Source organism: Drosophila busckii, chromosome 2L, assembly GCF_011750605.1.
Source record: "Drosophila busckii strain San Diego stock center, stock number 13000-0081.31 chromosome 2L, ASM1175060v1, whole genome shotgun sequence".
In the NCBI taxonomy this organism is placed as follows: Eukaryota; Metazoa; Arthropoda; class Insecta; order Diptera; family Drosophilidae; genus Drosophila; species Drosophila busckii.
Window position 1 is genome coordinate 764,552 of NC_046604.1, and position 24,901 is coordinate 789,452.

General features: G+C 37.6%; 6 protein-coding genes and 1 long non-coding RNA gene across 7 annotated transcripts; 3 read left to right on the top strand and 4 right to left on the bottom strand.

The window, feature by feature from the left end:
- Window positions 1-3,241: 3,241 nt before the first annotated feature.
- LOC108596647 lies at window positions 3,242-4,215 on the top strand. The gene is made up of 2 exons (XM_017982627.2): window positions 3,242-3,451; window positions 3,509-4,215. The coding sequence occupies exons 1-2, from the start codon at window positions 3,391-3,393 to the stop codon at window positions 4,195-4,197; spliced, it is 750 nt and encodes a 249-aa protein (XP_017838116.1). The 5' UTR covers window positions 3,242-3,390; the 3' UTR covers window positions 4,198-4,215.
- A 23-nt stretch (window positions 4,216-4,238) lies between these two features.
- Window positions 4,239-4,937, bottom strand: LOC108596654 (histidine triad nucleotide-binding protein 1). Its single transcript, XM_017982640.1, has 3 exons — window positions 4,849-4,937; window positions 4,652-4,793; window positions 4,239-4,584 (listed from the first exon to the last, which is right to left on the bottom strand). The coding sequence occupies exons 1-3, from the start codon at window positions 4,878-4,880 to the stop codon at window positions 4,315-4,317; spliced, it is 444 nt and encodes a 147-aa protein (XP_017838129.1). The 5' UTR covers window positions 4,881-4,937; the 3' UTR covers window positions 4,239-4,314.
- A 92-nt stretch (window positions 4,938-5,029) lies between these two features.
- LOC108596662 (electron transfer flavoprotein regulatory factor 1) lies at window positions 5,030-5,775 on the top strand. The gene is made up of 2 exons (XM_017982653.2): window positions 5,030-5,175; window positions 5,325-5,775. The coding sequence occupies exons 1-2, from the start codon at window positions 5,134-5,136 to the stop codon at window positions 5,538-5,540; spliced, it is 258 nt and encodes an 85-aa protein (XP_017838142.1). The 5' UTR covers window positions 5,030-5,133; the 3' UTR covers window positions 5,541-5,775.
- A 1,167-nt stretch (window positions 5,776-6,942) lies between these two features.
- LOC108607729 (carbohydrate sulfotransferase 13) lies at window positions 6,943-10,875 on the bottom strand. The gene is made up of 3 exons (XM_017998753.2): window positions 10,511-10,875; window positions 7,491-7,962; window positions 6,943-7,423 (listed from the first exon to the last, which is right to left on the bottom strand). Exons 1-3 carry the CDS (start codon window positions 10,790-10,792, stop codon window positions 7,194-7,196), a joined length of 984 nt encoding a protein of 327 aa, XP_017854242.2. The 5' UTR covers window positions 10,793-10,875; the 3' UTR covers window positions 6,943-7,193.
- LOC108607731 lies at window positions 10,792-12,370 on the bottom strand. Its single transcript, XM_033294997.1, has 4 exons — window positions 12,047-12,370; window positions 11,840-11,993; window positions 11,504-11,575; window positions 10,792-11,207 (listed from the first exon to the last, which is right to left on the bottom strand). The coding sequence occupies exons 1-4, from the start codon at window positions 12,187-12,189 to the stop codon at window positions 10,806-10,808; spliced, it is 771 nt and encodes a 256-aa protein (XP_033150888.1). The 5' UTR covers window positions 12,190-12,370; the 3' UTR covers window positions 10,792-10,805.
- A 44-nt stretch (window positions 12,371-12,414) lies between these two features.
- Window positions 12,415-13,723, top strand: LOC108607732 (mitochondrial pyruvate carrier 2). Its single transcript, XM_017998756.1, has 2 exons — window positions 12,415-12,639; window positions 12,699-13,723. The coding sequence occupies exons 1-2, from the start codon at window positions 12,493-12,495 to the stop codon at window positions 12,972-12,974; spliced, it is 423 nt and encodes a 140-aa protein (XP_017854245.1). The 5' UTR covers window positions 12,415-12,492; the 3' UTR covers window positions 12,975-13,723.
- Window positions 13,045-21,298, bottom strand: LOC108607735. Its single transcript, XR_001915518.2, has 2 exons — window positions 19,913-21,298; window positions 13,045-13,890 (listed from the first exon to the last, which is right to left on the bottom strand). It is a non-coding gene; the product is annotated as an uncharacterized LOC108607735 (long non-coding RNA).
- Window positions 21,299-24,901: the final 3,603 nt, after the last annotated feature.

Sequence of the window (24,901 nt, forward strand, 5' to 3'; positions counted from 1 at the left end):
ATCAATGAAAATATTAGACGTAATGAATAACATAAACTGTTATGTAAATTATTTATTATATTTAATTATTGAACATTATGTATTTACTATACCTATGGTAAGAAAATTAAAGCATGGGATAATACAAAAACCAACCACAACACATGAAAAAGCCGCGAGGAAAATAAAATCAAGGCACATGATAAACAAAAAGAATATTAAGTAAATATTATACGAGTATATATATACATATATAACCTTTGCATAGACTAATGTTATGTATACACAATGACACACATACAACAACAAAAAAGCAAGGATCGGACGTATAAGAAGTAGAGAACACAAGAACAACAAGAATAACATAATAATATAGAAACATAAAAGCAAATAATAAAAGTTAAACTTTAAAGCGTGATTTCAATGGAATATATCATCAGTTTAAACTTTAAACTAATATATATATTATAGATATATTTTTGAACTCAAACATAACCTTTTCACTTTCAAGGCTTTCAAACTTCAGTTAATCAACTTTCTCAGATTCTCGCTATCTTTGAGTTGCTCTTTCCAGCTACTTCAGATTTCTATTCTATTCTTAACTATTTCGCGTCTTGAAAATTGTTTTTCACCTTGTTTGTTTTCTCTTAGATCATAATGCAAATATTCATACATAACATACTGACACTGCATATGGCTAGCGAATGAAAATGAAAAGCATGTTAAAACAAGAAATATTAAGAACAATAATAGTTATTACTATTTATATTATATTCAAATATATATACATATATATATATATATATATGACGTCTAAACAATATACATTTATATATATAAAAGCCTACAAAATGCATAGATTGGTATTTTCAATGAATACTGCAATGTTCTGAAGGCAGGCCATAATTATTTATTAATTTCCATTATGCAAATGATTAACTAATAAATTAGATGTTTTTGTCCTGTAAAAAATATTTACAAATTGGTAACAAGTATAATAATAATTATGTGTAACGATAATGCGTAGTTCAGGGAACTCAAAACTCCCGCACACAGTTTGTAGTTATGTTCACCAATAAAATAAAAGAATAAAATACACACACAGCATCACACACACACACACACATATGCATGCAAAAGTGAAAATACCAGGCAAATATTTATGTAATATAATTCATCTAAATTATGCGCATGAATGAAATTAAATTAATTCTACAAACAATTTACGAATATTGTTCAATAAACTACGTACTTTGCTTTTCCAAATAAATTACTGTAAATTAACTAAAATGAAAAACCCAAATACAAATACAAAAGACACAAACAAGAACAAACTATATATACATAAATGAAATACTTGCATATTTAACAAATTATATGGAATTATATGAAATGATGTTGATTATTAATTTAAACTGATGAATGAATAAAAACAAATTATATATATATTATACATATATACACTTATATATATATGCATAAATATTAACAATGAAAAAATACCGTTACTCACTTTGTGTTCTTATTTCTGTTTACACTGTTTATATTTCTTTTGCAGACAGTGTTCAAAACACAACAATATGTACATACACACACATACAAACAACACACACAAGCAGACTCATACACACACTTAAACACACAGACAAGTCTACCCACGAACTGACCAAAATAATGAGAAGAGTCGTCAACATGTACTAGTATTTGGTAATTAAGCATAAACATATTAATGGCTGTACCATATATGTACATTCATACTATACTATGAAGTACCGTTAGTCATACAATACAATACTATATTTATATATATTGTATGTATTATGTTATGATTTCCTCTAAGTTTTCTCTTCAAAACGCAAGCAGCTGTCAAACGCCGAAGCGCCGAAGCCCATCACAAAAGCACAAATCAGTAGTTGAACCAAATATAAGGAAAACCAAAAAAAAAAAAACTTAAAATTAATTACAGCTATAAAATAGATAAACGAATAAAAAACAAAATTACAATACAAACTTTAGATGTCCATGTATTATTATTTTTAGATATTTATGTATGTAATTTATAATCAGGCATACAAAAACATTTGTAAATGCATTTAGCAAAAAGTCAGCAATGAACATTATGAAAAAGCTATCATTAACCAAAGTGTTATGGATTGGCAAGCGCAAGAGTATCAGAGTATTTAGCAATTAAGTGTGTACTAAAACAATTTATAAACGAAATAAATAGGTAAACGTTTGATGTTGAGCAATGAGTTAATGGCCATATAGATACACACGTACATATTTGCATATATGCAAGTACACAAATACATACATACAAATATATATAATATAATCGAGTGGGAAAATCAACCATTTTATATGTATACCAAGCCCGATGCAGCAGATTTATACATAATCATCACAGCACCGCATAGTATGAAGAAACTAACCATACAATATACATAAATACATACATATTCTTATAAATAACGCATAAAGAAAAAACAACTAGTTAATACACACACACGTACACATAGCATATATACGTTGATCGCTGATCCTCCCTTCCATACGTTTCAGAAACATTAGTTAAATGTCACTCGCTCGTACTACTATTTACCGTTATTAATTGTAACCACAATCTCAACTCGAACTCGAAAGTACTCACCCAACTCACCCACTCACCCACTGTCTCATGATTGAAGCTCTTTTCAGAGTTTTTGTTGTTTATAATAAACTGTTTATAGCTGTTTTTTGAATTTTAAATAAATTATATTTACTATATGAAAAATGCAAAAAATAATGCAACAACTATAAAAAAAATCGTATATAATATAGTATACAAATGCATAAAACGAGTATAAATATATGTTTAAAAAAAAACTCTTACCAAAACTTGATTGCAAAAAAAAGCAAAAAAAATGAATAAGAATTATATTACGAATTACAACCGCATGAAACATCATACAGATATATATGAATGAGCTAAATAATGCATATATATTTGTAGCTAATGCAAAAAAGTATTTAATTTCATTTCACACATAAAGCAAGAATTTAAAAATGAGAATAATAAATTCACATGCAGATGTAAGAGGAATCCAACAACGTCTGTAGATAAATTAAATGCATACAAGAAACAAATATATATACTAATATATATATACTGATGTGAAAAACACTCAAACACACACAAACACACAATGGGGAACGTTTATAATGAATAAACAAATGTTTGAAACTATTAAAAGCAAAACTGCTTATCTTCTTATTTACCAAACGGCTGCCAAACTGTATCCGTCGATCATTGTATCGTTATCGATTGTACTTCGTAACGTATTTTCCACAATTGAAAACAAGTAGGCGACGGCGACGACAAGTGAGTTACAGCTTCAAGCAATAAACAATTTAACTCGAATTTGCAAAAATATGGAACTAGATAACATAAAGGATGTGGCCACGGCACGCATATTGTTGCTAGGGGATGTTGGTAAGTCTGTGTTTCCTTTGTCTTCAGCCGAATTTTTTAAGCGCTTAACCTTTGCAGGAGTGGGTAAGTCAAGGTTAACGGATTTGCTGGCCAGTAGCGCTGATACGCCCACAGCTTCAACAAGAACTGTGGGGGATGTTTGGTGGAATGTCCAAGTGCGTCTGCATGAATATCCACGTTACTTTGGTATGCCACCCACGCCGGAATGGACCTCGTCCTCGTCACCCAGCTCCTCCACACACAGTGCCCAGCATCTGAGTTGCTTTGAGCGCTCGCTGTACCAGCCGAAGTCAGCTACCTGTGAGCTCTTGCCATATTTTGTGGAATTTTATGATTTAAAAGGCGCGCTGCGTTTGCCGCGCGAGCACAGAAATATCCTATATCGCAATATTGATGGCATTATATTGGTGTACGATCTTTTAGATATGAGCACGCATGATCATCTGCACGATTGGTTGTATGAGCCGCTGCGTCTGATCTGTCGCCATCGCCATAAGCGCGAGCGACCCATTTTAAAGCGTCGTCATGTGCCTATTCTTGTGGTGGGTACCAAAATGGATCTGTTGAATACGCGGCGGCTGCGCCGCTCGGGCGGCATAGCCGATCAGCTAAACGCCGAAGAAATATTAATTAATTGCTTAGATCAGAACAGCTTTTCTGCAAAATCTCGCAACGAAGGCAAACTACAAACGTTTCTCAACCATGCCATCGAATTCAAGCAGAATTTTCCAGCAAGACGCCACTGAGAATCTACATGCTCTTATCTGTATATTTTGTACATTATATCTTTTGTTATTTTAATAAGCTATATTTATTGTTAAAGCTTATCTTTTCATATATTGTAAATACCACAAGATTAGCCTTTAGCCGGGTGGCCACTGCATCTGGCGACCTCCCAAGAAGTGCAAATGCAAATGATACACAGACTGTGCGCCATGCTGGCCATTGTTGATAACCACACGATAGCCCTTCTCCAGACCTACTTCCTTGGCCACCTTGCGTCCCACAAGCATCAAATGGCCCAACAGCTCCGCATCGCCATCCTCGGCCAGCGACAACTGGGAAATTGGCTTGCGAGGTATCACCAGAAAATGAGTTGGAGCTTGTGGCGACACATCGTTAAATGCCACGCACTGTAATTACAATAGACAAACAGTTTAGTAATTTTCTATTAGTTTGGACTTTGGCCTTTACACCAACCTTGTCATCTTCATAGATATATTTGCATGGTATCTCCTTGCGTAGAATCTTGCCGAAGATAGTGTCTTCGCTGGCTGCGGCGCTCTGCGCCTTCTCTACCTCACTGGCCATACGTGCGCAGTTAGTAGAAAAATTGCGATAACTAAGCAAATGGATAAGTACTCTTTGATTTAATTGCAATTAATTGGTAAGCTTACCGTAAAAAGCCTGCAAAATGCCGTATCAACATTTATAAAGTGCTGCCACCTAGTTTGGAAATAGCAGCACAGACGACCACATTAGCTCATTTAAGGCTAGATCTAGCATTTTAACACTTGCTCAGTCTTTTTATGTAACCAGTGGCAACATTAAAAGCAGCCAGATTTGACGGGAAAAAGCGGTTCTGCCATAACTGAAACGGACGGCAAGTGAAATACAACACAAAGTTAAAAGTTTAGTTATTTTGCATTTAAAAGTTTAACAAATAACTTGGACAACTGGTGATGTCAGAGCTGCGCTCCAAAGTTATTTTTCTCTACAAACACGTAAGTACATTGCAATGCGGATAATTTTTCTTCCGGCTGCACACACACACGTGCAATCTGGTTGCAACAAAAGGGCAGGGGGTCGTGCAAGCGACTGGAAATTTCGTTGCGTAAATGTAATATGATGTAAACGCTTTTTACAATTGCAGTTACAGTTCCTGGGCCGTGATTATCCCGGCCTGAATGGGCCGCAAAAGTTTCGCAAACAAATACACGATGCGTTCATGAACAATAAGGATGAGCGCGATCCCAAGAAGATCGTGGCTCTATTGGCCCAGGGACGTTACCTCGCCAAGGAAGTGGAGGCGTTGTACTCGCTAAAAAAGTACCGCACAGTTAAGCAGCGTTACAGCTACAACGACTAGACGCGGAAATGCGGATGTGCAAAAATTGATGGACTGAGCAAAGGAATGTGCGAGGATATGACACGCGTTTGTTTTTTTATTGTTTACTACAAGCACTTTATACACACACCTAAACATAATTGTTAATTTCGAATGTCATGTCAATGTTTAACTTTAAGTTATTGTTGATGCAAAACATACATAGCGTAGTGCATAAAACGAAAAATAAAGTCATTGAATAACCAAGCCAAAATAATTTCAACATTGTGTTTCGACCTTGAACCAACGCTGACTACTCGAGGGGGCCTGACAGCGCCGTTACCGTGCTGCAGAGTTATCGTTGTGATAAAAATACAATGATATGTATAAATTTTAAAATATTTCTTGGCTGCCAAATTGTAGCCACAGGTTGATGGTCGCAGAATGCGTTTTGTATTAACGGCGCCGACGAGTTGTTATTGTCAATGCTGCGTATTTAAATTTAATTGAACGCTACGCTCTATGTATTGGTGATAAACAAATCTGACGTCGCAGCGCTGCCAGCAAAAAGATTATGTTTGTGTAGCGAGCTTATCAGTTTTCTCATACGCTTTGTAACGCCCGCGAAAGCAAAATCTATACTGTATAAATAATAGTAATACTACAGCTATTTAACGTAATCATTGCAGTGGAACCCTGACTATAAAATATTGTTATCAATGCACATGTCGTGACCTAATCATTTATGTTTAATCAGCTTGTTCTAAAATTGGCAGCTGCAAAACTGAGACGCAAAATTTTAAAGCAACTATTTTTAAATCTGTTTTTGAATGGATATAAGATAAGAGTATTTAATTAGCGCTATGGCTAGCTAGGCCGTTGGCTATCACATGCTGTCTATATATGTAGCTGACTGCTGATGTGTTTGGCAGCGCAGCCAATTAAATTCAAAGGCGAAGAGTTTATACACTTAGAATGAAATAAATAATATTAAATTTTGCATATTTGCATCTACTATTTAAAACAATCGTTTCAGCCATCAGTCTTTGAGTATAACATTTTTTGACAGACTTAATTTATATAATTTATCTAAAGCTCAACCGATTTTAATTTGTTGTTTAGAATATCTTATGAAAATCAGTACTATCTCAATAATACAGGAAATTACTTTCAAACTATAAAGCAAAACAATATACATATCTTATAAATACGATTATGATATCTTTGAGATTATGCTATACTGAACAAACAAATACCTTAACTAATGCACAATCTATTTGGAAATTTGGGAAACAGTATTTATTTCGCTGAGTTTTCAATATTGTTTCATTGACTATTAACATTTTAGTCATTATTTCAATATTATATGTAATGTAAATTGCTTAAAAACTAATTAAGAGTAATTTAATTCAAGTACATAATAATCAGTTTACGATTAGTAAACAATAGTTTACTGCTGTGACTTATGTTTAAAAAGTTTGTACATAATTACATTATGCTAACTTAAGAAATTGAATAAATAAAGCAACACTTGATTTCAATATTTTGCTACGTAAGCCTAGTTAAGATTAATATTCGCCCATTTACTAACAATTTAAAGACTTAGACTATCATCACAAGATTCTCCAGTGGAAAGCGTCATGTTCACAGTGCACAAATGTCATGGAATTAACAGTATATACATAAGAATTATAGTTAACCAAATTCAAAGCCCAAGACATCATCCAAGCCGTAATCAAATAGGCGAAAGTCCTCCTCATAGATCTCATACAAACGCCGAATGGCGCCAATGGGCAGAGGATCAAAGTAATTATGCAAATTGGCACGTGTGCTGGAGGGCTTGTGACCCGTGGGAAAGGTTAGATTGTTGGCACCTGCCAAGTGCAAGGCCAAGGCGGAGTCATCCAGCAACGTTTCATATTTGCCTGTCAAATAAATAAAACACAGTTAATAACAAGCAAGCAAATGTTAATTATAGTATACAACACTTACCCACAACATTGTATTTCATGACACAGGGATTGCATAGCTTGGCAATGACCTCCCAGTGTTCATTGTAGTCCGTTTGATTAACGCGACTTAGCTCTGGCGTTAGTAAATATTGCACAAACTCGCCAAACTGCACATCATTGCCCAGATCCAAAGACTCATTGCTAGCACCCGGACGCAGCTCTCTGACTATCTGTCGTCCCACGCGATCTTGAAAGTAGCGCGCACTTGGCGACACGCCCTCCAGCTTATTGCGAAAGGCGGACAGCAGACGCTCGAAAGGATGTCGCACCAGTATGAAGCGTGTGTAGTCATCGCTGAGCACCTGAACGCGTTCCTCATCGCTCAGCTCATGGAACTTGGTAAACAAGCCAACGGAATGCGCCAGCGAGCCCGGTATTTGTAGCGGGTCCGTACCGTTCTGCCATTTGCCCGTGAGCAGCATCAATACGCGTTTCCAATTCGTGCAGGCCACCTAGAAAAATAAGAATAATTGAGAATTGTGTTTAGCTTATTGCAATCTAAACTAAATAAACAATATTTTGAATAAGACCACAAGTTGTATTTTTCGAAGGCCACAAAATTTTATAGTTTGCTACGCTGTGATTCATTGCAGCAGGGGAATAAATTGTAAAATTCGCTGGAATTGAAATATGTATTTGGAAACTAGGCAAGTTCGTTTTCAGTGAATTTAGCTTTATCAAAATTGAATATAAGAAATTTTATGCCTGTCATTTTCACAGCTGACAATAATTTGAGTCATCTATTTATGTTTTGTCATTAGCGATATGATATGATATGGCATTTGAAATTATTGCTAGGAAAGCAAGTAATGCGATCATATAAAAAAGAAATTAATATTAACAAGCTGCGCTACTTTTCTCTTAATTGCCAATGTTAATAAATTGTAATTTCTGTACAGATTTATGGCTTGTTTAATTGTTGTTTATGAATTTTCTTCGTTGCACAAGCGCGTACACTTAACTACAACACATACTATAAATATAAACACATGTGTGTGTTAAACCGACAATGTCGAGTGTAATTAAATGCTACAAAGAAACATTTCGAAATTACAATAACAAAACGTCTACTGTTGTATATAAGAAATACACTGCACAGTGGTGCGTGTTTATGCAGATCAAGCAATAATTGAAAGCTTGTCTAGCCTGTCAAGTTGCAGGTGAATGATTCTCAGCTGTCAATTGGTTACACTTAAAGAAAAGTTTGAAGTGAAGGCAAAGGTTTGACTGCTATGCAATGCAGTTAAAGTTGTATACGTAATCCCTATTATTTTCGTTAACTGTAAGAAGACATAAAAGCTACACGCGTTACCAGCATATAAACCTAAACCAGTCAAAACATTTGCAATATTTTACGACTTCATGAAAACTTGAAGTTTTATGTGTTGCTGGGCAAGTTTTGCGCGCCCCCCCCCCCTGAAGACTAAGCCCAGCTTGCAAAGCAATGACGCTGCTGTCTACATATAGCGCTGATATGCCTACTGATAAGTAAAACGTGCAAAAGTATGTCATTGAAAATAATAGACTAATGTTATCAGCAAACAAAATACAAAACAAAAAGAAATAAAGTGATTGAGCCAGCATTACTTCTAGTAGAGCATCTCTAGTGCTGTCTATTTTCTATAAACAATTGTCCGACTAGCCCAGTGAACCCTTTTTTGTTTATACATATACAAATGGCGCCACTTGTAGGCGTCATTCGTCATTTAAACAATTACTGAATTATCGCAATCTGGGCCAACAACAAATACCCAAAAGAAATATCCGCTTGCTGGTGCAAAGTGCGTCGGACACATGAAAAAGCAAACTATTTTTATGTCTCATACCCAATACCCAACCAAAACTACTGCAGCTAATCTAATCAAACATAACTTACAAACTGATAGCTATGACTGCTATCACATAGAGGAAATATAATTTATAAACACTTTGGATCTTCAATTAAATTAGTCAAATTCAAGCTTTCTTCACTTCAGCGCTTATCAGTACGCATGTGTTTCTTAATCGGCATTTTAATTAATACAAACGTTTTCTACATAATCCACGCATTCAGCGAATCGATAAGCATACTATATAGTATATATAATATAAATGATCTTGCATGACTTCTCGCTTATCAATGCAGTACAGACACCTTGGCATATCGAGCTGAACTCGCGCAATAACAATTAATGGAGCTAAAGTATAGCATGTAGATATAAGGATTTAATTGCTTTGAAGCAATTTATGATATTGAAATGCAAATTGCTACAGGTTATAAATCTTATACTATAGCAGGCAAAGTTATTAAAAAACTATTCTGAATTTTAAAATTGCTTTATACACTTGAATTTTTAAATGTGTTGATGTGATCATTTTAGAAATTATTTCAAGTATACCATACCCACTTGAAATTCTATAGCTCGAGGGTATATTTGTATATAATTTATAATTTGCACTATTTGTAAATCAATATAGACAAGCCGAATGCCGTGCTCTATTACAGGGCCTTAATGGCCTCCAGCTGAAGCTATAAACAGATAGACAAGCTCAATTGGCTCATGTTTTATTGATAAGCAGTCTCTGCAGACTTGAGATTAACAAGCTCTCGAACTAGTCGAGCAACAAGCTGTTAAGTGAAAGCGGTATGCTCTATAAAATGCTATCAATTTGCCTGGACAATAATTGTGCCACATGTTGTGGCAAGAATAAACAAGATGCCAAGCGTTAGGGGCCGGTCTGGGTGGGCCAGCCGAGTAAAAAGAGAAAACATTTGCGCTCAAAAATAAAACGAGTTTTCATCTATGTGCGTGTGTGTGTGTGTGTGTGTGTGTCACTGTGTGTAACAGCAGATGAGCTACAGATTTGGTCAAGCGACCCTTGGCCAGAGCGTAAGGGAGCCAAAAGCACATGGCAGACTGAATGATAAAAAAATATCATATGTTTTTACATATGTTTTGTTTTTGGTTTTTTAGCTGACTAATCACAAATTGTGGGCAATGAATGCGTGTTTTTAATTACCTTGGGCACGTAGCAGTAGAGCAGCTTGTGTTCCTTATCCACAATCATATGATCCATTTGCAGCTCACTTAGATCCTCCACAGTTTGTTCATGCTCGCCCAGCAGCTTGCACTGCCGCTGCATCAAATCTTGTCGCTGTATATTGATGGTTTGGGTTAATTCCAGACTGCGTTTGGTTATCTGCACATTGTTGTTATTGCCCTCCTCGAAGACAGCCGCTGTGGTCAGCCACATGCCAAAGTTGAGCAACAGCAGGCACAGCACTGGACCATTGTTGTTCATTATTTAGGTTTTGTTAACTTTCTTCAATTTTTGCTGGCTTTTTAGGGCCTTGTCGCCGACGACCGAAATAAACGGCGCGATGTACAAATGTAAGTTTGGCTCCGTTCTTAATGCCCAGCGACGTTAGAGTTGCGCGTCCGCTTTCAGCGCTGTCATCGATCGGCACAAATTCGTCTCCGTTGAACAAGCAATAGCAGCGCCATAGAAAACGCCAAGAGACCTGTGCGCGATGAACGTGCCCGGTGCGCTGTGCAGAGTTAACTAACTCGGCACCTGCTTTGCTTGCTGCTCCAGCCCCAGCTTCGTCTTCGGCCAGCGCACGAACTTGTTGGCGCTGACTTCGCTTATGCTGAGCAAGCGCGATCGTGGCGATCGCCTTTTTGAGTTGAGCAATCGTTGGCGAGGGCTGATGGAGCTGTTGGAGAGTGAGAGAGCGTTAGAGTGTTAAACCAACGAAGCCATATAATTTGCTTTGGCAAACAAAAGAAACATTTGCTTATGTTAATGCTAGGCTTAGAAATGGACTTCCATGTAAATTTCAATTGCTCTACTTTTTACAGAACTTTTCCAATTATATTGACGTCAATGACACTTATTTACATTTAGAGCGGAAATGTCGTAGTATTGAACATTAATCAAAATCAATTGACAAACAGCAGGCAGGCATTGAAATTTAATTGAAGGGTTCACAATTCTTGGCCCTGAACTTACCACTACTGTTAATGTTGGAAGCCCAGTGCGCATCACGTAGACAGTTGTAGCCTGGCCCGTGGCAAGAGCCAGCTGAAATTATGACATATACAAGAATACTCATTTAAAGTTAACGGCAACGTTTATCAGCTAACATAACAATCGGCATTCTGCGTCAACAATTAGCAGCCACTGGCAGTAGGTCAACTCTTGATAAACGGTGACGAAAGTGACAATTGCTGCTAATTGCTAAGAAATAAGTTTGTTCCCATTCCAACACACAAAGAAACAAGAATTTCAAATGTAGAACTGCGCGCCAAATGCCTTAATAAGTAAAAGAGACAAACAATCACTTACCTGTCCCAATAACTCCTGCGCCGTGGCATCAGCAGGCACATCTGACAGCTCAGGGTAGCTGGACAGAATCTTCTCAAGCTCCTCCTCTGTGGCAGACAGCATTGCTTTGTGCTCAGCATGTTCAAAAGCATTTTTTTGTTTTCTCTGTACTTTTCTATTGCACACAAATTAAACGTATAAACTGCATACAGTTGGGCTGTTACTTACTTGGCATCAATATTAACGAATTTTTTGTTCTTTCTACCCAAGATATTTTCGTTTCGATTTCGCGCTTCTCTTATGAGTTTATTGCGTAAGTTAGCCGGCATGCCTTTTAAGTTTTTGTAACTTAATTTCCTATTTAAATTCATTTTAATAGTAAACGCACACAAAAACTTCTTCCTATTAAGTGTAGCCGTATTCTCCGATGGTATGGATGACAGTGTGCTTAAGCACGGTAGTTGCCACGTTCTTTTGCTTGCTGCTTGAATAATATATCTGCATGCCTCCACAAGTATCGTATAATAACATCTGACATGCCGCCATAATTTATTTGATTTGAATTTTGTTGAAAATATTGTCAATACAGTTTTCTATAAATTTTTATAGAATTTATTAACTACAAATTTAGGTTTACGTTTTTCTACAAAAGCAACTAACGTTGTAGGTCCATTATGTCAAAGGGAACGGGACCACTATCGAAGATATATAATGTTGTTATTTTTTCGATAGACAAAATTGTGCCGGGAGCAGCACGACCACTTTGGGAGGCTCCAGCTGGTCCGCGAACTGTGTTCTTCTGGGCACCATTTTTCAAATGGGTGAGCAGCCATTATAATACAATATATAATGGAATTTTATTTATATAATTCTATGTTAGACCCTTGTAATGGCCGGTCTGAGCGATTTGCTAAACCGACCGCCGCAGAATGTGTCTCTGAATCAGGCTGGCAGTTTGGCAGCCACTGGACTAATTTGGTCCCGATACTCTGTTGTCATAACACCCAAGAACTATAACCTGCTATCAGTAAATGTATTTGTATTTCTAACACAGGCATATTTGATCTACAAGCATTTGATGTGGCGCAAATCGAATGCTAAGAACGCAATGTATAACCATCCATACTTTCCATTCTGGATGGAGGATGATTGGTAATAAGAGTAGACAGCAGGGCTAAATTAATAAGTAAATTAATTTAAGTTTGATTAATTAAAAAGGCATTTTGTTTGGCGTGCCGCTTAGAAGCTTTACGAATTGTTTTCTTTATTCTTTTTCTTACGCATTTTGCATTCATCGTTAATTTCAACCTCTAAGTGGTTTACATAAGTGTTGTAAGTTATATAATTATTTTTATAATGTATCAGATTTCATGACGTTCAACTTTAGCTGTTGTTTACGAACGTCGACTTTGGGCATGTGATTTACAATGTTTAAGACTTAAAACTGCAACTACGAATAATACCAGATTATATACATAACTACATACATCATGGTTATATAGCAATGCAAGTTTCGGCAACGCGTCATTGGCAAAGCTCTTTGGCCCGCTGCGATTTGGCCCAAGCAAGTAGTGCGCACAAGCCGCGCTCTGATTGGTCGGTCGTTCTAGCGTGCTGTGCTCCTACTGGCTTGTTTCACGGATTGGCCGTTGGTGTGGGGTTGCGTCGGGTTGGGGACGTATGCTGCTGCTGCTGCACGCAAAGAAGGCATCGTTCGTGCAATTGTGTCTTACGGCTCACTCGTTCGAGTCCAGACTAAAAACGAGCAGCTCAACTGCAGTTGGCAAACAGTCGAACACACACACACACACACAAGTCTATGTGTGTATTGCTGTGCTAACAGGCGTATGCGTGATTTATTATCACGGCCTCTCATGCGCGTGTGAGCGCAGCAATCAAAGTGTTTGTATGTGTATGTGTGTTTCGGACTTGGTAACTTTGCCAAAAGCGTTGTGCTGCCTTTTAACTGTGACAAACTTGGATCCGCTGCGCTGTCATTGGCTGGTCAGACCAAGGAGCTGCTGCAGCGGCTGTGGCCGCCAATTGGGCAACGAGGCTTCTTTACCACATGGCTGCAAAGATAGAGAGAGAAGAATGCTAGAGTTATCAAAATATTACATACATAAAACTTTACATAATATAATTATATATTTTAGCAGCGACTACGTCATGAGTTTTGGATCACGACGTAATGGGGGAATGGGCATGCTTGCCAAGATGGTAAGTTGCCAAAATCGCGTAAGATTTTCTCACGCTCGCTTCCAAAAAAATCTCAGTGGCAATGAACTTTGCTCAAACACAAGCTCTTGCCTTCTCTTTCTCAACTGCTGTAGTTGCGTAATTTTGTGCTGCGTGCTGAAGAATCTTGGCAACCGTCCTGGGATTTCCCCAAACACAAACACACACACCCAAGCACATCGAGCACTTGTGTATTGTGATTAAAGCGCCACCTGGTGCGTTGACGCGTAAACAAATTGGACTGCATAATTTATGATCATGGAGTTTTGCCAATAAGTTTTGCTGGATGAGCAGACAAACTGTCTGGGGGTGCCTGATCTTAAACACACACATAGACACCAATACATAGATAGACTTTATGGCCATAATGGCCACTTCTTGTGTTAGTTAACTGAGGTCAGGGCTAATGACGACACAGCTAAGCGAAACTGTGCTATTGAACAGCTGCCAATTTGTGGCCACAAGTTAGACATTCATTCCAGACCATTTCACATAGCCTGCAGGCCTGCTCCTACTCTCGATGCTCACACACACGTGTTAATTATGTTTGATTTATGAAAGTGCAACAAATGTTTTTAATTGCGCATTGAACAGCCTTACACTTAATTTATGAACCCTTTGTACAGACTACTTAGAGAGTCTATTAGTAGCAACTCAGCCAAGGCGCATTATCTAAGAGCCTTTGCAGCAATTTGCTTGCGCTATAAATAAACAGCTTGTCAAATGTGACAAGCAAAGTTCTCGGGGTAACTCAGTTGGGAAATTATGCAACCAACGTGAAAACAAAATGTGTGCAAAAACTACTCGTGTGTGTAATTATCGCAGCGTGTACATTTAAGTGCTCTATTTAAAGCGACAACTATTAAAAATGATTGTGTGGGAAAAAAAGGTGTCAAGTTGCAGCTATAAAGCTTTTAAGAGCTTTCCTAGTGGCTTGCAGGCTAACCCTTGCTGCTAAAATTCATTTCCTTTATCTATGCCCAACCTTTGGCTTTCAAATGAAAAATCAACATAAATTAAAAAAGTGAGCATTATAAATTTTGAAAATAATTTGGTAGACATGTGCATTTAGACAGCATATTTATCAGCTGGCAGTACATATATATTATATATCTGTTGAACAGACAACGCAAAAAGTACTAAATTCTTTGACGTTTTATACAAATTTTGGTTTTTGTATATTTTTCTTTGATTTTGAGTTTTTCAATTTTAAGTTTTTTTTCTCTATCTTGCATGTTGTTTTCGAAATAAGCAAAAATCACTTTTATTTATTTTGCCAGGCGGCTAAAAGCGGCTTTTTCGCCTGTTTCGGTTTGCCTGTTTTCTTTTTTTTTTTTTTTGGGTTGCTTGCTTTCGAGTTGATTTTTTTCGATTTTATTTCTTGTTGACTTGTAGACTTTTCATTATACCTTGCTATTTTCGGAAACACTTGACGCGACTCGTGGATCGACGTACCAAAAAAATTGCGCAGAACTGTCGCCAGCAGGCCCTTATATATCACATATATATGTACAAGTATATATATAGAGGGAGCTAGTATATGGGCTGGCTGTTATATATGCTTAGGTAGCAAACTTTTGCATGGCGATGACGCGCAATTGACGCTAGCAAAGACGCGTTAAAAACGCGCGACGATCGTCGCGTCTATTTTTATGTGCTGCATATAGATACAGCTAAAAGATACAGATACATTTAGTGTAGATACAACTGCTGCTGCTGCTGCTGCTGCTTCTATATGCCTGCCTCAGTATATTTGCCTAATCTATTTCAGTTCTTCATCATTTCGTCGCGTGTTTTTCTTTATTTTACTTGCTGCTACCGAAATTCATCGAAAATGTATTTTGTCTTTGCTGCTTGCCTTGTCTATAGGGCGGCACAAATTGTAATTAGCGCTAGTCTTGCTGCTTTTAATTAGAATTATATTTAATTTGCCTGTGCACCTTGAAGATGCCAATGAGATGCAATCAGACTTGAGGTTGTATGTAATTTGTATCTATCGCTTGTGGCTTTGAGCAAAATAACAGCAACAACCTTTAGTTGCATAAAGCAGACAGAAGAAGCTCAGATATTATATAAATGTGTAGATCAGCGCGACATAAAGTTAGTTAAAGTAGTTAAAAACTTGTCAATCTCAATTGATTTTCAAATATTAAACTAAATTAAAATTGTTACACCAAAACTTCTTTTACAATTCAAACATTTTCATTTAGTTTACATTTTTGAGTTAATCGAAGCAATATTCCTAAAATCCGGTTAATCTTCTGTTATTATAGTATATAATAACTAAAATGTATAAACCAAAGTTTTCAAAATGTATATTGCATATTTAATATATAAACTATACACCTGATCAAAGTTGAGAACTGTTGACAAAATCTAAAATATATTCTTCAGCCAAAAGAAGTCTTTCCTCGTTAAGTTTGATAGTTGCTTAAAAATATTAAACAGATATTTCTTTAAAACACTTTGCTCACAAATAAAAAAAGTGTATACCTATATGCCAATATCTGTTATCAGATTAATGTCAATGTTTATATTGGCCTAAAGCACTCAAGTCAAAAAGCGTTTAGAGTTACAAAGCCACGGCATCAACTTTCAACGCTGAGCACTGAAATCAAACTAAATGTCAATCAAAAGTGAGACAGTAAACAAACAAATAATTTCATTGGGTGGGGGTGGGGCGGCATGAAATTCAAAGAAGCAAAACTGAGGCGAAATTGGCAAACAGAACTTGAATATTAACTGCTGCCAAAATAGCTGCCAGAAATCAAAATCAAAATAAAAACAAAGCATAAAAATTACAAAACATTCATCTAAATATTGGCCAATAAATTTAGCAAGTCGTTGACATTTGGCCAACAGCTTTCACTCGGTCAAGGCCTGAGCCAATCGAAACGTCATTATATGCATATTTAGAACTATAATGATAATGATAATTGCCTGAAACCGGTTGCCAGAGCCAAGAGTTTGGCGAGCCAATAAACAATCAGACGGCATTAATAGCAACAAAAGCAAAAGCAACAACAATTGATGACGTTGTCAAACTGGGCAAGTCGTCAAAAAAGCGACAAAAAAGAATTTTGTGTGCGTCAGCAATTAAAATCATAATGAGAGTGCCAAGTGGCGCCTCCGCCAGTGATCAGCGGCAATGAGTGGCCAGCAGCCAACTCGCCACGAGCCTCACACACACACACACAAATAGAGAGACACCTCATTCCACATTCCACACCAGGATGCGTCGATTGCCAAGTTGGCAGCCAGTCATTGCTTGGCGACGCAACTGCGTCTGTTTATGTTTATGTTTTCAGCCGCTGCCGCTGCTGCTGCTGCTGCTGCTGCTGCTGCTTCTTCTTCTTGCCTAGCACTTGTTGTTGTTGCTGCTGCTGCTGCTTCCAGTTTGTTGGCAATGTGTGCCAAAAAATTGTTGGTGATCAGGAAATGTCTTGGAGGCAGCCAAGAAATATATTTTGCTGCAGTAGACTTGCAGGCGCTAAAAATTGCAGACAAATGCGCGTATACGTAATGCGCAAATTAAGCATACGCCGCGCGAGCCACAACACAACTGCGGCTTATGCATAACACATAAATAACAAAGCCGTCATTAGAAGACAATAACAAGCAAAACAGCCGCAAAAAAAATAAAATATGAAAATAAAGTTATAGGCGGCTGCTGGTCAAAGGCGCGACCGGCACTAATAAGTTTTCTGTTCAAGAAAAATGCGAAATGAAAAATCGTTTGTGCATTTTTATAAGTGCAAAAATATGCAAATAGTGTAAATCATTATGACTGGACGGTCAGGCCACCAAAACGAACTGGACACAGACAAAGTTTGAGCTTTGAGTTTGTTTGCGAAGCGCCGCATAAAGCGCCAAATGGCAAAAGGCGCAGGCAGCAAATAATAATTTGGCGATTTATTTGTTTGTTTGCCTTGTCTACGCCATTAAAATTATGGCAGCTGACTTTTGCACTCGATAAATATATAGAAATCATAATTTAAGCCGACAAAGTCACAACGAAAAGAATTGAATTCGAAGTAAAGTGTGGAAATTATAATTAAAGGCAACAGAACTGAAGAGTTAAAAGAAAGCAAAAACTCTTTAACAAATTTAATTCTTCTAGCAAAATGTTGTTCAACTATTTCTTGTATTTGCATTCCTCTATTTATTTCGCAAGAATTTGTCACAGCAGCGATTCAATTAGTTTTAATTGCATGTCTCGCGCATTGCCTTCGATTTATTTAAAAAAAAATGCGCCCAACGGACCTCGCCATCAATAAAATCAATGCGGGCACATAAATCTTGTTTGGCCCGTTCATTGAAACGTGCACAAATGCAAACGGACAACGATCTCTCTTGCTTCCACTCACTCTCTCTCACTCTCTTTCTCTCTCTGTCTCTCGCAGAAAGTGTGAATTGACCAAGCCTTTTGTGTTAGCTTTGCTTGCATTCGAAGTTATCGCGAGCATATGCAGGCAGTCAAGAGTAAACGGACACAATGCGCTTGCTGCTTGGCTTGGGTTAGTTGCCAATTTCCGTTGTAGTTGCTGCTGGTGTGAAGCAAGAATTATTTGCCAGGATGTCCGAAACATTGTTGGTGTCAACAAATTCCTTTTCAGCAAAATGCCAACTGCAAAAAATGTTCAGCTATCAGCAAAAGGCAAAGGAATGAAAGAAAATTTGTGTAAAATGTATGCGCAAACATTAAGACGCGACTGCTTTAGGCCCACTCTCTCCCACTTCTGGGCCAGTTGCAATTAAATTTTTGTGTTAGTTTTAAGCAAACTTGGCGGCCAATTAACTGAGTGCCGAGTGGCGCTTTGTTCTTGCCGTTAATTGCCTCAAATGGCTCGTAAATTTTACTTGTACAAGTTGGGATTTTTCAATATTTGTTGCCCATTAAATTGTTGGCCAAATACAAGCGCAGGCCACTTGCAAATTATGCGCAAAATGAATTGGTGTAGCCCTAAGCAAAAATATTTACTCAACTATTTGCATTTGCTTGCGACCCTTTCAAGTTGAGTTGGCTTTCATTGCTGCTCCAAAGTGTCCTGCTCTAAGCCAACCCATACGCATTAAGGCCTATAAATTTGAAGTTTGTGTGTGCGTTACGCCCCCCGCATGACGCATTTAACATTTGTTGTCATTTTCTGTTGCATTTGGATTATTTATGTGGCGCCAGGCTGTTGGTTTTGTGCTTTGACTCTTGAGCCAGTTGCCACGCTTAAGTCTATACGATGGTGAAATTATCAATGCCTTTGACTGTTGCTAGCTCAACTTAGATTTGAGATTTTACTTCAATATTTCAATACATATGCAAACTACTATGACAATATTTTATAGTCATTATATAGATATTATTTGCTAAACAATCGAGACTATTCAAATTGTGTAGATTTGTATTTTTATTTTCATAAATTTTATTTTATTTTATTATTTTATAAAATAAAAGCATTTGTTTTAAATTTGAAAATATTAAATATAAACGTTCGGCTTTATGCTATATTTTGATTTTTTAAAAATTAATTTCAATAAATTAAAATAATTATTTGTTTATGGTGTTGAAAGTTTTTATAAGCCCCTTTTGTAAGTTTTGCTTAAGCCCAAATGTTCTGGCTAATTTGTTAATAAATGAATAAGAAATGTGCTTGGATTTAATATGTCAAATTTAATTTTATTTTCGGCAAACAATAATAACATTATTGCTGGCTTATGAAATGAATTGCAAGTGTAACGAAATTTGAGTCACCCTCAATTTATAAATTCAGCCAATAACAACTCGAAATTCATAGAAACAGACAAACTTTATAAATAAAACAAAAGTGGGCATATAATTAGCATTAGTATATAAAAACTCACCATTGTCTACTTTGATCAGCATACAGATGTTCATTCCATAAAGTTGAACTTTGGTTGGTGCTTGCTGCTTTGCCACTTGATGTTGCAAGTTGTTGCACAAAACTTTCATTGTTTGGTTAGAGCCATGAGTATGTAATAATTGTGTCTACGAGAACTTTCAATTACCGTTACAAACTAGTTGTAATAATTGTGATTATTGCATAAATATTGCACTAAAGTTTATATATTGATTATAAGAGTTTGATTGTTGATTATATAAGTACACTACGTTTTTAATTGTTATATTATTATTTATATTGTTGTTGTGATTAGAACGTTAAGCACTAGACACTACGTGTAGTTTGAAGTTTAGATTATAATAATTGAATATTTTGAGGATACAACGCTGCGTATGCGCGATGTTGCAAGTCCAGCTGCTGCTGCTGCTGCTTGATGCGCTTGCTTTGACGTTTCGCACGCGTGTGCTTTGAGGCCAATTTGGATTGTGGCTGACAAATCATTAGCGGCCAGTTTGAAACAAAGGCTCGTCGATGTTGTTTTTGCTGTTGTTTCCGCTTTGGGCTACGCGCCAGTTGCTCCATTGGCGCACGTCGTTTTTGGCACTGGCCTGAAGTTGGCGGCGCACGTTTGGTCAGTTCGAAAGGTCGTCAAACACACACACAGACACACGCACACACGCGTACACATACACAAGCACTTATTTAGAGCAAAGCCCAGTTCGTTGTTGTTGCTGCAGTGCAATGCGTTTTATTTTTAGTTTTTATATTGTTTAAGCTGTATAATCGAGACGTACGCATAACGCGGCTTGTTCTTGTTAACCGCGCACTCACTAAACTCCACACAAATGTTGGTATATGTATGTGTGTGTGTGTATGACTGTGTTAGTGTATTGGTGTTGCTCTTATGTGACTTCCATTTGTCGATCTGTTGGCCAGTATTTGTTTGAGTTGGCTAATCAAACTGCGTTTGCGGCCAACACCGAAAAAAAATGTGTGTTTTAAATTATTTCTTTTTTTTCCTTTGCGCTTTTGCTGTCATCCTGCACTGCTGTTTGGCACTGTTGACTGCTGCGTCGCCGTCGTCGTCATCATCATCATCATCTTGTTCTTCTTGGACCATCACCACCTCTGGCTTTGGTGGCATTGGCCAGCAGTAATTGTTGGCTCACTGCTCACTTGACTTTGCTGGCTGGCTGGCTGGCTGGCCACTTTTCTTGGCTGGCTACGCGTCGCTCAAAAACTCAAAAGCCAACAATGCCAGCCAAAGCCAATACGCCCCTGTGGGCACCGGTAGACGGTGCCAGCTGCCCAGCTGCTGCCAGCCTTTTGTTGGCTCACAACACCGACGCTACCAGTTTCTTGGCCAACTGACTGACGACTGCCTCGCAGTCAGGCCAGCAACAGCAGCAGAAGCCCCTCAGTCAAGCATCTGCCAACGTCGCTTTTGTCGCTGCTTTTGTGTCGTCATCGTCATAGTCGCCCGCTCTCTCTCTAGCTCGCTCTCTCGCTCTTAACATTCGCCTTGCAACGCCTTTTGTCGCGTGCGTTTCCAACTGGCTGTGCTCCAAGCTTCCTCAGCGCCAACGATCCCCACACTCGTTCGTTTCATTTGCACTCTCCAAGTTCCAAGTCGTCGTGTCGCTTCGTGTCGTCGCCCAGTCGTTCACTCGTGTCGTGACGCTGCGCTGCACTCCCAACTGCCGCCGGCTGCGGTCGTGCTGCTGACTTTGCTGGGCTATTCTCCTGTTCTAGTATCACACATCATGCGCGTTCGCACGGAACTTAACGACACTATCAAAGACTGACAGCGTTATGTGCCTGGCAGCAATTACACAATCTGCGAAAATAAAATTTTAAAATCCTACGTCGCGCCGGTATCATCAAAGAATTGCTAATGGCACTATGTCAGTCTATATCAAGGACGAAGCATGAACATGATCGTACATCATTTTATGACATAAGAGATTAACTCTCAACTTTTTATCATTAGTATTTGTTTAGTGTACTACTCGATAACACTATATTTTATCAATGATCGCATAGATCTTAAAATAGTGTTGGAAGGATTGAGTGTTATGCATGTCTGCTCATCTATAAAAGAATCAGCGAGTCATTCTTAAAGAAGGTATGATCCATTATTTCTTATTATGTATCACTACATTGATAGAACGAGATATAACTTATAACAAGTAGATTAATAATAAATTTCAATACACAATTCATAAGGTAGGCCCGGCATGAGGGATAGACAGGCTTTTATGGGGCATTTATGATTACTCTCTCTAAATTATCGTTATTCTTAAGAGGTCTCTCATCTCTATCATAAACACTCTAGTCTTTATTAGATCAAACTAATGTAATATTACTACTAGTTTAATTTGTTTTTGATATTATTAATTACTTTTGTGCGGATACTCAAATTATTCTAGGGAAATTACATAGTTCTTAATAACTTTATATTGTTGTTGTAATAAATTAAAGCTAAGTTACAAATATTTTAATGTATTTTTTATTTAATTATTTATGTATCTTAAAATAAGTCTTAAGCAACGAAACATTGCAAGAAATTATTTGAGCTTGTGAATATAAAATTTTCTTATGAAATTTTGTATACGTATTTTTTAACGCATATGTTTTTCTTAGAGCTTTTATAGCTCAATTGTCTCAATTTTAATTTGACAAACAATTGAGATAATCTTAAATGGCAGCCAAAAGTCTCTCAAACAATTATGAATATACATATGAATAAAATGCATATGCATAGTGGCAGATGTATAAATAGATAGCTAAAGTTTATGCTTGACAATAATATGTGCAACTGTGTGTGTGTGTGTGTGTGTCTTTCGACAAAAGCATAAACGCAGTCATAAAATTAGAATTTAAATGAAGCAGTAAAAAGTGCAAAGACAAAAGCCAAAATGCAAGCAAATGAAATGCAAATGGTCAACAGGTTTGCGTATTGAGACATTGTCGAGACTGCAATCAGTTTAAGTACAGTGCTTGCTGTAAGTATGCGTACTTTGTGTGAGTTATGAAATCAAGTGGCGCCAGCATTAAAATTTGTGCAGCAGCAGCAAATAAAAATACGCTACAATATGCTAATAAATTTCTAATAAATGCATGTTAAAATAAAAGCCACAATGTTAAGCTGCCAAGACGGGATTGGGGGCAGAGAGCTTTGTGTGTTAATTGAGCGTCGATAACACAGCTATTAGCTGGTTAACAGGCAAGTTAGTTAACAGCAACAACGAATTATAAAAACAAAAACAAAACACACATTGACCGCAGCTGCACGTGCTGCCGCCAGCCAAACAAGCAACTAATACCCCCCTGCGCACCACATGCCGCACTAGTCGCCCGCATTACAGACTCCATGTTGCTGTCGCTGTGTTTCCGTACTAACTAAACGTTTATTTATTGCTCAAACAGCGCCAAAGGACACACGAGTTGCCACCGCCGCCGCCTGCCCTGCCCCAATGTTGCTGCTGCTGCTGCTTCAACCTGCCTGCCACTTCAGCTAGACAAAGGCCAGGCCAAAGATAAACATACCAAGTAGAAATTGGGGCCGCAGTTATACAGCGACTGCTGCCAAGCGCTGTATCTATCTCACTCTCTCTAGATTCTTTTTTGTTGAGAGTGGACAAAAAGCTTCGACCATCAACGGGTTTTGTGGTCTTTTTGGGTTTCAGAGGGGCGCACACATCTTGATTTTTGCCAAACAAAACATTTTTCAAGCACACTAACACATGGGCAAATACTTATAGCTGCAACTGTATTTGCTTATGTTAGTCACGTGGCTTTTTACTTGGCATTTGCCAAATTGCTGGACGGGGCAGCAAGTGGCGCGGGGGGCTAGCAATCAAATCATTTTTAGAGCACTTCAAGCAGTCGAAACATATAGAAAGTAACTGCTTAGCATAGCAGACTATATAGTACAGCATAACTAGTGCTAAAATATAAAATAATTATTAACTTTTATAAGCAGCACAAGCTTTGCACATAATTAAAAAGTGCTGCATACTTTGCAGGTCAACCAAAATTACCATATAAATTTTTTTGTCATTTAAGCTAAGCGTTTAACACATTTCAAACTAAATGCTGTGTCTTTAAGACTTATCTGAATAGAGCTCTGTCTACTCTATGTCTAGCTATAGCTAATGCCCTCTTTTTTGCTCAAGTGTTCAGCCACAAAATAGTGTAAACCTTTTGTTTTTGCTGTTGCTGCTAGCAAAGCGTTGAGTTGATAATTTCCACACACACACACATTATCGAAAAGTTTTCAGGTCATTAAGTTTGGCAGCCAAGCGACTGCAGATGTTCCAAGTAAGGTGTAAATTAACTGGCACTAAGTTTTAAACAGGCAAACAAAAGCAGCGATAGAAAAACAATTGAACAATTTTATAACTTGCTGGCAATTAAAGTCTTAAGAGTCTAAGCAGCATCTCCACTTGGCAGTTATTGGTAAAAAGGCAAGCTTATAGCAATTTAATGCACATATGCTAAGATTTATGTGTTTGGTGCTGGCTACGCTTGGCCAAAGTGCAAAACAAAGAGACATTTTATTTTGTATCACAAAATTTCACTGTCGAGTATGAGAATTGTGTCTGCCAGCCAGCCATAAAGAAATGCTCATACTACAGTTAGTCTTTTATGTATGTATGTGTATGTGTGTGTTTGGCTGTCATGCTGGCATTTAAATGCATGAAATTGTTTTTGTCGCGTTTTTGGCATCCTGCGCATATTTTTCTGCCTTAGCTGCTGCGCTGTCAGAGTTCAACGCAATTTGTGTTTCTTTTTTTTTTTTGCCAGCCTGCCTCACCTTACGCCTGGCTTCAAAGATAACTGCGCAGTCTAGGCTGCCACCAACAATTCCAGCTCAAATATCGGCCAATACGTCAAAGAACCTACGTGGCACCCTACGCCGCTAGCATTTTAATTTGATTTGCTTTTCTTGGACTTTGTGGCATGCCCACTTGCATAAACAAAAGTT

Bases quoted from the DNA above. Each gene is read 5' to 3' on its own strand.
- LOC108596647 (XM_017982627.2), top strand. From the start codon at position 3,391: ATGGAACTAGATAACATAAAGGATGTGGCCACGGCACGCATATTGTTG. The intron at 3,452-3,508 runs GTAAGTCTGTGT...TAACCTTTGCAG, and splicing joins ATTGTTGCTAGGGGATGTTG to GAGTGGGTAAGTCAAGGTTA.
- LOC108596654 (XM_017982640.1), bottom strand. From the start codon at position 4,880: ATGTTGATACGGCATTTTGCAGGCTTTTTACG. The intron at 4,794-4,848 runs GTAAGCTTACCA...CCATTTGCTTAG, and splicing joins CATTTTGCAGGCTTTTTACG to TTATCGCAATTTTTCTACTA. The intron at 4,585-4,651 runs GTTGGTGTAAAG...TTGTAATTACAG, and splicing joins ATATCTATGAAGATGACAAG to TGCGTGGCATTTAACGATGT.
- LOC108596662 (XM_017982653.2), top strand. From the start codon at position 5,134: ATGTCAGAGCTGCGCTCCAAAGTTATTTTTCTCTACAAACAC. The intron at 5,176-5,324 runs GTAAGTACATTG...TTACAATTGCAG, and splicing joins TTATTTTTCTCTACAAACAC to TTACAGTTCCTGGGCCGTGA.
- LOC108607729 (XM_017998753.2), bottom strand. From the start codon at position 10,792: ATGAACAACAATGGTCCAGTGCTGTGCCTGCTGTTGCTCAACTTTGGC. The intron at 7,963-10,510 runs GTAATTAAAAAC...TTATTTTTCTAG, and splicing joins TCTACTGCTACGTGCCCAAG to GTGGCCTGCACGAATTGGAA. The intron at 7,424-7,490 runs GTAAGTGTTGTA...TTTATTTGACAG, and splicing joins CATGAAATACAATGTTGTGG to GCAAATATGAAACGTTGCTG.
- LOC108607731 (XM_033294997.1), bottom strand. From the start codon at position 12,189: ATGAATTTAAATAGGAAATTAAGTTACAAAAACTTAAAAGGCATGCCG. The intron at 11,576-11,839 runs GTAAGTGATTGT...TCATAATTTCAG, and splicing joins CGCAGGAGTTATTGGGACAG to CTGGCTCTTGCCACGGGCCA. The intron at 11,208-11,503 runs GTAAGTTCAGGG...ACTCTCCAACAG, and splicing joins TTCCAACATTAACAGTAGTG to CTCCATCAGCCCTCGCCAAC.
- LOC108607732 (XM_017998756.1), top strand. From the start codon at position 12,493: ATGTCAAAGGGAACGGGACCACTATCGAAGATATATAATGTTGTTATT. The intron at 12,640-12,698 runs GTGAGCAGCCAT...ATTCTATGTTAG, and splicing joins GGGCACCATTTTTCAAATGG to ACCCTTGTAATGGCCGGTCT.